The sequence below is a fragment of the Orycteropus afer genome, unplaced genomic scaffold (assembly GCF_000298275.1).
Source record: "Orycteropus afer afer isolate SDZICR_OR568_19922 unplaced genomic scaffold, OryAfe1.0 scaffold00245, whole genome shotgun sequence".
Classification (NCBI taxonomy): Eukaryota; Metazoa; Chordata; class Mammalia; order Tubulidentata; family Orycteropodidae; genus Orycteropus; species Orycteropus afer.
This window is the reverse complement of record NW_006921832.1, coordinates 1247708-1262060: the sequence shown is the minus strand read 5'-3', so window position 1 is coordinate 1262060 and position 14353 is coordinate 1247708. Positions and strand designations below refer to the sequence as shown.

The following is a 14353-nucleotide window of genomic DNA, read 5'->3' as shown; positions in this document are numbered from 1 at the left end:
ATTGTTGTTGTTATGTGCCGTCAAGTCGGACCCGACTCATAGCGACCCTTCCTTGGGTTTCTGAGGCAGTATCACTACAGAAGTAGATTGCCCCATCTTGCTTTCAAGGAGCGGCTAGTGGGTTTGAACTGCAAACCTTCTGGTTAGCAGTCAAGGGCTTTAGGCACTATGCTACCAGCACTCTTATATACATACATATATATATATAAAATACACACACACACACTGCTGTCGAGTCAGACGTGATTCACAGCGACCCCTCCTTGGGTTTCTAAGGTGGTATCACTACAGAAGTAGTTTGTCCAATCTTCCTTCTGAAGAGTGGCTGGTAGGTTTGAACTGCCAGCCTTCTGGTTAGCAGTCAAATGCCTTAGGCAACACACACATACACACACATATTTTTTCCTGGGTATAGCATCATCTAATAAAAGTTTAAACTTTATTTTCAATGGCACTTTAGACTCCCATGCAACTACTATTGACTCTGAGAGAAAGATTTTCTCTGGCTGGCTTTTTTTCTTCATTACTATCTGGGAAAAAACAAACAGCATTGAAGTCTCCTTGAGTACTTGAGTCAGGGCAAGGATGTCATCTTTCTGAAACAGCTGTGAACTGATTACTGTAAGACTTACCTCCATGCACTCATGTAAGTCCCTTACATAAGCTTTTTCTGTCTGGAGTAGTTCAGCCATAATGAATCTAGAAGGAAACAAGAAGGCTTTTAGTTAGTCATAGATATGATACTCCCTTCCTTCAAACTTTACTTCCCCTACCCTATCTTGACTGTCCTATTTTTCTATTTTATCAATATATTTTTCTTTCTTCACAACTTCTTCTTCTGAGTTTCATCTCATGATTCTCTCTTACCTTGATCATGTGCTTGGCCTCCCTTCTGTATAAGTTGTGTTTCACTACTTCATATTTTTTCTGTTTTCTGCCTTACTTGTAAGCACAAACAATTGATTCTCTTACTTCTCTTCCCATCCAAGCCAGGTGACCAACATTCCTCTTCTTTTCCTTTTGAAATCCTGTTACTCACTAGGCAAAGATTTTGAAATCTGAATACCCAGACCAAGTCAGAAGGATCCATCTGGCATAGCAACATTCCTAAAGCCTGCCTTACTTTCTACCAGCCCAGAGGTAAATCCCCTAACTTCAAGTGAAGAAATTGGCATTATGGTTCCACCCCTGATTTGTTGCATGATTGTAGATAACTTCGTGCCCTTCCTCAGGTCTCAATCTCCATATTCAGTTATATTCCTTTTCTTGATCAATTGTGATTATCTTCATCATTGTTCTATTCCTTTGGTTCATAGAAGTATAAAATACACTCTGTCTTCAAGAAGGTTATGAGGTTAGAGATATATGCTTGGGAATCATTTGAATAAGTAAAATGTGAAACCATAGACAAAAGAAGTGTAGGAGTTCAGAAAAGGAAGACCAATGACAGCAGAGGTTGTAGTAAAGGATTCATAAGGACATATAATATGATCTGGATTTCGAAGAATTGATAGGATACAGAGAGAGGCAAAACAAAATAAAACAAAAAGAAACGAAAGGGAAAGGGGGAAGAAAGGAACAGAAAGGAAAGGGAATGGAAAAGAAGGAAAGGAAAAGAAAAAGAACAAACAACAAAGAGAGAGTTCCAGGTTCAGAATACTGAATGAGTAATGGTACACAATTTATTCTTTAGACCTAGAAGGAGTTAATCAAAGTGATCTGACTGAAGTATGTCATTTTAATTAGAAATTACTTTGAAATGAGATTGGCCTGGGCTAGGCCAAATGACTCTGACATGAGAGTTTGACCTTCATCCTGGGGGTGGCATGAAGGCATTTAAAATTTGTAGGTGAGAGACATAATGGAAATAAGACACAGCATACATAGTGGTGAAGAATCAGATAGATTTGAATTCTGGCTCCATTACTTACTATCCGTGTGGTTTGGGGCAAGATGCTTAGCTTTTCTAAGTCTTAATTCTCATCTGCAAAATGAATTAATCATAATAGGTACCTAAGATAAGTGAAGGAGCTCTTGTGGCATAGTGCCTAAGCCATTTGACTGCTAACCAGAAGGCTGGCAGTTCAAAACCATCAGCCACTCCTTGGAAAGAAGGCTGGGCAATCTACTTTTGTAGTGATACCACCTTGGAAACCCAAGGAGGAGTTGCTATGAGTCGAGTCCGACTTGACGGCATATAACAACAACAAGAAGATAAGTGATGGGAAGAACTAACAAGAAAATATGTGTAAGGCACTTATATAATGTTTAGTCCGTATACATTATGGGATACGCTACACCATAGGTAGTGGTGGTGGTAGGAACAGTACTGGTATGAGCAATAATAAAATGTTACTTCAGAAAGGCAATCTTGGCATTGTTATACAGGTAAACTGGGCAGGGCTGGAAACAAGATGGCCAGGGGAAGTTTCTGAAATAATCCAGACATCTGGTGATAAAGCCTGAGACAAGAGAAACTTTGAAATAAGAATGGGAAGAATCTGACTAATCTGACACAATGAGTGAAGGGAGAGTCAAAGCTTACGTCACACCTTCAAGGATGGAAAACTAGAAGGATGGGGGCACTATTGCTGGGAATTAGGAAATTAGAAGACAGAACTAAATTTGGAGGAGAAGAAAAAATACTTCATTTGATCTACATTCATTTTTGAACTGTGATATGAAGTTTGATCACCCAAGAGGAAGGTTTTCTCGGTGAACTTAGTGATACATTAAGTGAACTCAGGTGATGGGCAGAATTGGGGACACTTACAAATCTTCAGAGTGGATCCATTAATTGATATAAACTTTTATCCTGTCCATCTCAACCTATGTAAGTGGTCAGTAAGTTGTCAAAAGGGATAGATGGCAGTGGAAACTAAGCAGAGTCATGAGGAGCCTGCTAGTCAGGGTGGAAGGTCCCCAACACCTACTCTTTCTTCCGGGCTGACTTTCGTTTCTCTTCATTGACCTCGTGGTTGGCATCCCGTAGCTTGACCTCACGATCTGAAAGGCTTGCTGGGATTATGTCCAGCTCCAGATCCTTGTTATCCTACAGAGAGAGATATCATAAAGGTCACCTTGGGGATGCTTTGGGGGGAGCAACTCAGTAAAGTTGGAGGAGGTAGTAAAGGGGAAAAATAGAGCAAAGATATAATGAATGAGAAGGATGAGAAGATGGACAGAATCCCACATACTGCTATCCACACTCACTCTTCTTGATGGGATGAATTTTTGTTTTCAAACAAGAAAGACATTTAAGACACAAGGTCAAATATACAGGGCTAATATCCACAGCAAGATAAAACAATGACCACATTTGATAATTATGCTTCTATTTCCCCAAGGCCTTCTGCTCTGATTAAATCCAAACACACAGACACACAAATTAATTTAAGATTGATTCCTAACCTTAAAACAGATGTGAAACAGAAGTGCATAAAGATGTAGAAAACTTTCATTTGCCCAGGGAAAATTATCAAGGTAAATGTTTTTTATTAAAACAAGAACTTCCCATTGGAAATAGAAAGTTAACTGATAAAACAATTACTAACATTTCTAATTGCTCATCCCTGCTTATTTCTACTACCATTTGTCTTCCTATATGATAGCTACCTCTAGAGAAAAAAAAAAAAAAAAAAAACCCACAGATTAAAGCCGGGGAAGATGTTAACTGCCTCAACTTTTAGTGGTTTAACCACGTTACCTTCTAGGTTGTTCAGCTTCATAGTATGAGCCTATTTAAATATTTAAGAATTAGACATCCTAGGATTAAATTGCCAGACTGTTTTTAGCTTTCAATTCACAGGTTACTGACCCCTATTATAAAGAAGAGATTAAAAGTTAATCTTCTATTGCTTTTTAGCAAAGTACCTCTTTTCAATTGAAATGTCAAAAAGCCTTTGTATAAACTGTATCCCTTATACTAAAAAGAGCACTATTATGTATACATGAGATTCTAATCATTTGCTGATTAAAGTAACTGTCTGGAAGATGTACTGATGAAGGTAAGACAAATAGTTTAGTCCTCAAAGGTAACAGCTAACTTTACACAGAGCAAAAGTCAGTTCTGTAGCCATAGGCACCACTCCTGGCCAGCCATTTTTGCAACACAACATAGCTTTAGTCATGGGAAACTAGAGGTGACTAGCTCAACAAGGCCTATCCCCTCTACTAGAAAAAACACATAAAGCTTTAGGGGTAAACAGCTCAGAAAGATTGCTCTGCAAACTCTGGGCAGGACCCAGGCCCAGAGGGTGTTTTCTTCTGTGGCAATGAGGGCAGTGATGGTGAGTGGATGTGAAGGGAGGACATCTCAACTGCATACGACTCCACACCTACCTCTGTGTTGACTCCTAGGGCTTTCTCCAGAGAGTACCGGTACTTCCCCATCCTCAAGGAGAAGTCCCTGTAGTGTTTGTCCACCGTGGTCACCCATTTCCTGATCTCTGTGGCATGAATATGGCCTTTTTCCACAAAGCTATCAGCCAGCTGAATCAGAAGCTTCACTTTCTCCTTTGTTTGCTGCCCCAAAAGATAGTCTTAAATTATTGGATTTCATTCACTCTCATGCCCCTTCATCCCAAGCTACTCTGCCTCTTCGTAGCAGTCAGAGATACCTCATGGCCAGGCTGCCTAGGTTTGTGCCTCAGCTCAGTCATCTACTAGCTGGGAAATGTTTAGCAAATTAATTAAACTCCCCGTGTCTCAGCTCCTTCATCTGCAAAACAGGGATTATAATAGTTCCTTCAGCATAGGGATGTTGTGAGCATAGAATGAGGTAATCACATAAAATGCTTAGAACAGTGCCTGGAACATGATAAGCACCTAGTAAATGTTACCCACTATGATTATTTTATTATTATGATGTTATTATTGATATGATGTGCATAAGAATCTCTTGCATCAACACAGTACTTTATCAGTTTACAGAGTTGTTAATGTCACATTTGAAGTTCATTTGTATTGTAAAACTCTGAGGTAGGTAGAAGAAGGTGGTGAGAGTCTCCTTCAACCACAGATAAAATAACTGAGGCTTAGAGAGGTTTCAGGCTTGTCCAAATTCACATAGCCAGTAAGCGGCAGAGGGTAGAGTTGGTTTGCCTTGATCCTTAGTTCCTTGTTCTGGCCCTTCACTATACCATGGGGTAGGTTTTCTGAACATCATGTAAACTGGCTCGTGTCAGGATCTAAAGAAATCCAACTAGCAGATTTAAGAGTAAATAAACTGTCACTTTCACCACCAGGATCTTGTCTTTAGTTTCCATTAGAGAGGAGAGAAGGGTTAATGAAGCTAGTATCTCTTACAAGCCTAAGTCTTTAGGATACCTATACAGGTATCTTTACAGCTATCTATACATGCTATACACATGCTATTATTTTTGCATTTTTAATTAAGTCAATTTATGACTGAGAAGCCATTTCTCCTATCCTCATACCTTGACACCTTCCTTTAAAAACTTCATACCTTCCCTTCATACCAAAGCTCCTCCTCCTCCTTTTTTTTTTTTTTTAAATCTCACTCCTATCTTGCCTTCCCAGGCTTATCTGCAGCTCCTTACAGGAGAGAATAACTCCCTTGAGAAATAGAGAGACAGAAGGTATGGCTCTCTACCAGACAGACAAGGAACCACCAACAAGTAAGGTGGAGCTCTGACATGTACTGGGTTAATTTCATTTCTAGCAGGTTTGTTCAATACCTCCTCTGTCCACAGAACTGTGTGAAGGGGCTATGGAGACAGGCTTGAGGGGTAAACAAAAGAAGAAAAAAATATATTATTTCCCCTAATCTATAATTCCTAGAGGGGACAAGATTTTCACACAGAATGGTTAAATCACTCAAGGCATCATGTAATTGAATGTCAAAATGAGAAGTATGTGTAGTTAACCACTGCAGGAATTTTAAAATGGGAAAATGAAGGTGGGCTGGCATGGGAAGGAAAGGTTTCACAGAGGAGGTGAGACTTAAGTTGGGTAGATATGGACATGGAAGGGGTGTTGAAACAAGAAAACACTTACTCATCTTTGGATTTTGAAACTCTAAAATCTTTCAGGGAAGTGTGATAGATTTTAAGGGAAAGAAAAGAATATTTAAATAATATCCTGAGAAGAAAAACTATCTCCTTTGAACTGGGGACAAGTAAGTCCAAGGTTTGGACCATGGGCACAATTTAAATAACTGAGGGAAACTAAAGCAGCAAATCACTGGAGGAACAGGAGAGAAAACAGAGGAACTTTCCTTCCTCTTCTTCTTGTTCTCCTCCTCCACTTCCTCCTCCTCCTTTTTTTTTAAATCTCACTCCTATCTTGCCTTCCCAGGCTTATCTGCAGCTCTTTACAGGAGAGAACCACTCCCCTGAGAAATGGAGAGACAAAAGACATGGCTCTCTACCAGACAAGGAACCACCAACAAGGACACAGAGCCTCCTGCATCAAGGGAAGGTTTGAAGTTTTGAAAGGAAGGTGTGAAAGTATGAGGATAGGAGAAATGGCTTCTCAGTCATGAATTGACTTAATTAAAAATGCAAAAATAATAGTATTTGGAACCAGTTAAGAAAAGATACCTGTATAGGTACCTGTAAAGATACCTGTATAGATACCTGTATAGGTATCCTAAAGACTTCTGTTTTATTGCATTTAGGATGTTTTATTTCTGAACAGTTTTTCTTAGGTTTGCTATTTACTTAGAATAAAAACAATATATATATTTTTTGCAGTTATAATCAAATCTTTTGTTTTGTTTTTAATGTAAAAGGCTTGCAAACACATATTTATTCTTTCATCTTAGTAAGGTGACTTTATCTATGAGATGGGATTCTATAACCAGATGGTGGTAGCAGCCTTATGGGGCAGCCCTATAGGAGGAAATTATACCCTGAAGCATCAAACCTGTGATTAAGAGTCAACAAGGAAAATATTTTGTGACCAAGAGAATTTCAAGTGTGTATGGAATCTGGGGAAGCAAACAGACAGTAAAATGAGCAGTGTAGATAATCTTTCCCCACGTGGCTACACTTATACAATAGCAGCCCCAGTCTCCGTGGCTGTCCACAGTCCCTAGATTCCAGTCATGTTGAACTTCACATGTCCTCTCCTGCTCTCAATCCACTAGCCCTCTTTCAAATTCCATCCTCCCCACTTGATAAATGGGTGATGTCCTTCCAAGTGTGCCTACAATACTGCATATATGCCTCTATTTTTGAGATGCATCACAGTACATTATTTATATGTGTCTCTTTCATTAGGCTGTGAACTCCTAAAATATAAGTGTTATATCTTACTCATTTGTATACCTCCAATTCTAGAAAAATAGTAGACATACTATAAATGTTGAAGGGATAAATGAGTGAATGAATGAATACACTTTTTGTTTGGGGGTTAGTGAAGCTAGACCAGCAAGAGTTGAGCATTTATATTGGGAAGAAGCAGATGATAAATTTGGCCCATGAACTGGACAGGCCCACTGAGAGGCCACCATGTTTGCAGCCTCTACTTAGAGCAGCAGCCTGAAATGGTTCCTTAAATGTGGGTGGCTATATATATAGGAGCTCTGGTAGCATAGTGCCTAAGGCACTTGACTGCTAACCAGAAGGCTGGCAGTTCAAACCCACCAGGCACTCCTCGGAAGGAAGGTTGGGCAATGCTACTTCTGTAGTGATACTGCCTCGGAAACCCAAGGAGGGGTCGCTATGAGTCTGGGCGACTCGACGGCAAATAACAACAACAACAACAACATAGAGTCAGATCCAACTCCACAGCAGTGAGTTTGTTTGTTTGTTTGTTTATAGTAACACCATGTGATCTGCCACATTCTTGGCCAAAGTTGATGAGATCAGAAGTAAAACCCACCAGCGTGCATCATTACTCATCAGTATGTGGCCAGTGACTTTAAGATATCCTGGTCTAAAACCTCTGTACAAATGGAGACAATGGCAATAACCTGGGTCAATTGAGGCTTTTTTTTTTTTTTTCTTTTGGGATTTAAATTGCAGAGTCAGGAAATTGGGTAGGTTGTTGCAGACTGGAAGTGAAAACACAGAGAGTAGAAAGGAGAAGAAAAGAAATGCTGAATTATAATGATGGTAGAACAGGATAGAGATGCCTATCCCTTCTCTGAAGAGATCACCAGGATAATGTGGCTGCTGGAGCAGCTTTTGGTCTTGGGTGACATGTCAGTTCTCATCTCCAGAGGTGGAGACTGTGCTAGTTTTCTTTTTCTTCCGCTAGGCTGAATCATCCAGCTTTTCCTGGGTTCCTGCGAGGTCTGGTGATATAGCTACAAATCTTCTATTTATTTTTACACATAGCCATACACTCCTTCCCCCTCATGATTTAAGCCAGATTGAAACTCAAATCTTGTCACTAAAAGAGGGTAACTTATATAGCCTGATAGGATGGGCCTTATATAGACTGATAGGGGGTCATATTGTAGAGGTTCTTGAATGTTAGGTTCGTAAGTATGACTATGATCTTATGGATGAAAGGGAGTTTTTGGGGATATAATTCATCTGAGCCTGGAAATTAGAGCTGAAAGCTCACTTATCTTGGGCTCCATGTGTCCCCCAACTGTATGCTCTGCCCTTTGCATTTTGATTTCTATGTTATCTGCTGGAAAAGACAGAGGCAATAGAGGGGTTCAGCAGTTCTATTTTCTCTTTCTCTCTCTCTCTTTTTCTTTCAACATCAGCTAATATCAAACTATCTTACCCTAATCAGTGAGGCTTACTCACAATAAAGCTTTTTAAAAGGTCCTTTTGGGGTCTTTGGCATATTTCCCAAGTCTTTAAGATTTAGCTTCTTGATATTGTTCTTATAATTTATTTTGTTGTTGTGTGCCATTGAGCTGATTCTGACTCAGCGACACTATAGGACAGAGTAGGACTGTCCCTCAGGGTTTTCTTTAGAGAGTCAACAAAAAAGAGGAAGACCTTTAATGAGATGGATTGACACAGTGGCTGCAAATGGCTGACTGTGTGGATGGCGCAGGACCAGGCAGTGTTTCATTCTGTTGTACACAGGGTTGCTACGAATTGGAGCCACCTTGATGACAGCTAATAACAACAACAACAATCTTTACAGGCACAGATTGCCAGGTCTTTTTTCCCATGGAGCCACTGGTGAGTTTGAACCACTGACCTTTCAGTTAGCAGCCAAGCACTTAGCCATTGCATCACCAGGGCTCATAATCATTATAATCTTCCATATTTCCCATTTATTATTGACATTACTTGTATTTATTATGTACGCTCTTTGTAGATATGAGGTTAATGAAGATTTTCCTGTACAGGTGAACATATTTCATGAGACGCACCTTCATTTCATTCCACAGGAGATAGTCTGTCATTACATATGAAGAACTAAAACATTCAAAAACCTCCACTGCACATGAGCTATATCCTTCCTAAGAGTCCCAGAAACAGAACCATGCCAATCTTTTTAGATTCTGCTTTTCTCAGTCTAAAGTACACATCAGACAATCCCAGCCTTCTGTCTCCTTGCTATCTGAATCCAAGAAGACATGACTTATTTCAGCTAAGACTCCAGTCACTTTCATCATTACTTAATTCTTTTTTTTTCAGAAGAATTAAGTCTCAGTTTGTCTTATGATTTCTTTTACTTTCAGAGATAAAATCAACAGTTTTATCAATATCATTTTGTTGTTGTTGTTATGAGCTGTCAAGTTGTCTCCGACTCATAGCGACCCTTCCCCTTGCATTGCCGAGGCAGTATCTCTACGGAAGTAGATTGCCCAATCTTCCTTCCAAGGAGTGGCTGATGGGTTTGAACCATCAACCTTCTGGTTAGCAGTCAAATGCCTTAGGTACTATGCCACCAGAGCTCCCAATATCATTTTATCGATAGCATTAGTCACTAGGGAAGTACAAATCAAAACCACAGTGAGAAACCACTTGAAAATCCTACAAAGCACAGTCTACTTGGACACACATGAGGTTGACATTAGTTGGAATCAACATGACAGCAACTAGTGGTGGTGATGACAGTAGGATGGCTCTAATCAAAGAGATGGAAAATTGCAAGTATGATGAAGATGTAGAGAAACTGAAACTATCACAAAATGCTGGTGGAATTGTAAAATGATCCTAGATATTTATATGAAATATCTAGAACAGGCAAATTAATAGAGACAGAAGGTAGATTAGTGGTTGTCAGGGGTTGGAGTGAGAGGAGGGATGGGAGTGACTGCTAATGTATGGGATTTCTTCTGAGGATGATGAAAATGTTCTGGAAAGACAATGGCAATGGTTGTACAGCCTTGTGAATATATTAACCATCGCTGAATGGTAAAAAATAAAATAAAAACAAAAATGAATGAATCTTTAAAAAAATGTGCTTTTAGAAGAAATTGAGTCTCTCCAGATATTAATATGATTAAAATTTCCTTTCACTGTGTACAGTGACTTCCTATAAATTCTGAAACTCACAATAAGAAAATATCATCTGTATTCTTCTAATTGGATTGTCCATAGTACATCATAACAAGAAAATTCTCTTTACCTTCATCCAACTTCTCTTTATATTACTATTATTCTTATAATAGTGAATTTCTATGCAGAAAGCAACTTTTTAATATTCAGTGGTTCTTCTACTTTATCTGTTTCTTTGGGGCAGAGTATAGAAAGTCAATATACTCTATTGCCCTATTCAATCATGAGGTGTACCATATTTACACTCTTATGAGTCAAGGTCAATGTGGTTTCCATTTCAAATTCATTTTAATGGTTACAATTGAAACCAGAGATAGCTGAGCATTTGATTGCTTATGCTGAAGCAATGAGATTTGCTTCTGAGAAGTGGGGCTCAGGTAGTAGGAGAGGGGGCTGCTATTTCATCAGAAGCTCCTCAGCTAGACCCCTGAGATCTGGAATCTGATAGATAGGAGAACGATAATCTATTAATAGAAATAGTTGATAATGAGAGAGAACATAGAGAGCTAAAGTAGAATAATCATTTTAAATATAGATTTGGGAGTAGGTGTTGAAATCTGCTCAAACTTCCTTTTTCTCCTTATGTTCACTAATGTTTGTTGCTTTCCTTCAACACTTAAGATATAGTCAGGCAATCTGGAGAACAAAGGATTAATAAAGCTTAGTTCTTGTCCTTCAGGATCTTGCTGTCTCATACAGGAGATGACATAGTACACAGATTACTAAAGAATAGGACTGTCCCTGTCAGTGCAACAAGAGCTGCAGGGCAGGAACAGTACAGATAATTTCCTGGCTTTTAGGCAGCATCACAGAGGAAGAAAAGGCACTAAAGTAGAAAGAAGCATGAACTGGTCTGTTCCACTGGAACGTAACTTTTACACAAAAGAGTAACTGAAGATAAAGCTGAGGAGGCAGAGGATTGTAGTTGCAGAAGCTGAGTGTGTTAGGCCGAAGCCATTGAAGAGTCACTCTTCAGTTCTTAAGCTGAGTGGTCTAATGATCCAAGTAGAGTTTTATGATTAACAACAATGAAGAACGGAATGAATTGGAAGGAAGGATAGGACAGGAACATGGAATGTGATTAAGAGGTCTCGTAGGGTAGTACCTAAGGCACTTGACTGCTAACCAGAAGGCTGGTGGTTCAAACCCATCAGCAAGTCCCTGGAAGGAAGATGAGGCAATCTACTTCCATAGTGATACCACCTTGGAAACCCAAGGAGGGGTCGCTATGAGTCGGGTCCGACTCAACGGCACATAACAACAACCACTACAAGGTGGTAACAATATGAATGGACTACAGGGAAAAGATATGAAGATGACTGTAAAGGAAGGATGCATTAAGTTGAATAATTCCCTTTTCCACTTTGGTTATGGACATACTGAGAACCTAAGTAGTTCAGGGTATTTTCTATCATCCACTCTATGTGGGTAAGAACACCAAAAGATCTGATACTATTTAGCCTGTTAATGGTTCATTATTGATACTAGTTGGATAAACCAAAAATAGTTCATGCAAAAGTCATTTTCATTTGGTTTTGAAAAGGGTTCTGCACACCCACCACCTTCTTAGTGCTGTTTGTTCTAGCTAGTAATGAAATGAGGTTCTTTTATCTGCACTCACAGTTATGAACACTAGATGAAAAGGCCCCAAAGCTCACAGGGATGTAGAAGGATCCCCAATATCAAGTATTCATAGTATACAATTCAAAAAGTGGATAACCACTTTGGAAAAATCAGCTCAAGAATGAGACTAAGGCTTAATTTTGTCACACCAAAGTAGAGGGACATTTTCTCTATTGTCACAGGGATTTCTGGAAAGGATGGGGCATTCATCTGCTCTCCCTTTGACCTACACAAAACCAGCTCTCACCCTGGGAATATTATCTGCCATGTGTGGAAGTCATGCCAAGAAAGCTTTCTACATGGCAGAGAGGCCACTGCCAGGGAAGAGCACACTACAAAGAGGGAGCTGAGACAGGTCAGATTCTCATTCAAACACAAATGTCCTCAGATGATCAAATTCTGGCCATGAAATCAGATGAAAATTAGATTTCCTCCTATTATAGATTCTCCCACTCAGCGTAAACAGGAGTGTGAGGGGCTATGTGTATGTGCACATGTGCACATTTTGCTCGCCAGGGACCCCAGCCTGCCTCATTAGCATTTCTGGGGCCAGATGGAAGCCAGCTTAGGAAATCATAGTCATCTGCTTTGTGAATCCACCCATAGTCATTGGGTAGGTAGACTTTTTGTAGGTAGACTTCCTCAGCCATTCAAATTTCAGAAATATATGGGTATGTGCAGATACTCAGCATGCATGAGTATATTTTTGTATGGATACATTTCGTTAACTTATTTGATTTGTAAGAACATAGCAGATGCCAGAACCTAGAGCGTGAAGATGAGTATTTGGAAGTATATAGGAATTAACTTCCTGCATACAGCTGTTCTACCCAGCAGATATAATCCTTTGCACAATTCAGGTGTCAAAGGAGAAAATCCTAAAGTACTTTCCCCCCTTTGCCACCCTGGCCAAGCATTTCTGCTCACAGAGAGACTGCTCTCCCTTCTATAATCTACTTGGACAGAATGGGGGTGCTGGGTAGATTTGGGAAGGGGTTTGGAAATCTTCCTACCTTGGCAGGCACCCTGAATTCCCCATACTCTTTCAGCAGTTCCTGAGTCTGCTCTGTGGTCTCTCCGGTGGAGGTATGTGTTGAGAGGTAATATTCACCTGTTTCTTGGATCCAGTCCAGTGCCTATGGGAGAAAACAACACACCCAGTCCCCAAAAGCCAGCTGTCAGTAGGAAAACCTGCCATGGTACAGTGAAGGCTTATGGTTTGAGATAGCATGATGAATCCAGGAAAAGTTGACACAATTTCATTGGTATGTAGCTCTGAAATTGTTTTCATGAATGAATCCTCCCTGGATTTGGAACATTCCAGAGGCAGAGTGTCTCCTCCATTAGACTAGACTGGAGACTCTTCTAGGCCAGGCACAGTACCATCTATAAGGTAGGGACAACTCCTGGTACCAAACTCTGGATAGAGTGCTTGGTAAAAGCTGAATGCATGCTAAATGACAACTTTTTTTCTTTCTTCTCTTCATCCTTACCTCCCAGCTCCAGTTTGCCTGCTGCTGTGGCTCTTTTTTGGACTGTGCCAAGCCTTGGTCATTTGGGTGTCCATACACTCTCACAACTAAGGCAAAGCCAGGAGAACTCTGGACATACCTGCTTAGCGCTGCGCTCAAATACCACGTACTGCTGACACTGGTCTAACCGTCGCTTTTTCAAGGTCCAGAAGTGCAAGACACGATTCTCCCTCTGTAAGAGCTCACTCAAGATGGCTGCAGGGCAGAGGACACAGTGCTGGTCACAGGAAAGCTCTGAACAAACCCAACCAACCACTTTGGCCCCACAGCCCAGGTGCTTTATAACCATGACCATCAAAGCTTCTCCACAGGACTAATCTAAACACAAAAAACAAACCCACTGCCATCAAGTTGATTCAGACTCATAATGACCCTCATTGGGTTTCTGAGGTGGTAAATCTTTACAGAAGTAGATTGCCCAGTTTTCCTTCTAAGCAGTGGCTGGTGGGCTCGAACCACCAACCTTCTGGTAAGCAGTCAAATGCCTTAGGCAGTATGCCACCAGACCTCCTTACAGGACTAGTCTAGGCATCAGAAATTCAAAAAGCAAACACTGGGAACAGAATTTCTCAAAAGGGAAGCAATATGGGAGAAAACCAGGATTAGAACTTGATTTTATGATTCTCAGTCTGTATCTTGGTCCCAGGCCACAAGATACCATCTGTTGTTGTTGTTGTTATGTGCCGTCGAGTCGGCCCCGATTCATAGCGACCCCTCCTTGGGTTTCCGAGGCAGTATCACTACGGAAGTAGG

General features: G+C 40.3%; 1 protein-coding gene across 1 annotated transcript in view; it reads right to left on the bottom strand.

Moving 5' to 3' along the window:
* KALRN (kalirin RhoGEF kinase) overlaps positions 1 to 14353 on the bottom strand; it is a 1074930-nt gene that overhangs the window by 373423 nt on the left and 687154 nt on the right. The window contains exons 20-24 of the mRNA XM_042782122.1: positions 13680 to 13795; positions 13082 to 13204; positions 4342 to 4524; positions 2934 to 3052; positions 633 to 699 (exon numbers count right to left, since the gene is read on the bottom strand). Of these exons, the coding sequence (XP_042638056.1) occupies positions 633 to 699; positions 2934 to 3052; positions 4342 to 4524; positions 13082 to 13204; positions 13680 to 13795 (608 nt within the window). The remainder of the gene's footprint in view (positions 1 to 632; positions 700 to 2933; positions 3053 to 4341; positions 4525 to 13081; positions 13205 to 13679; positions 13796 to 14353) is intronic.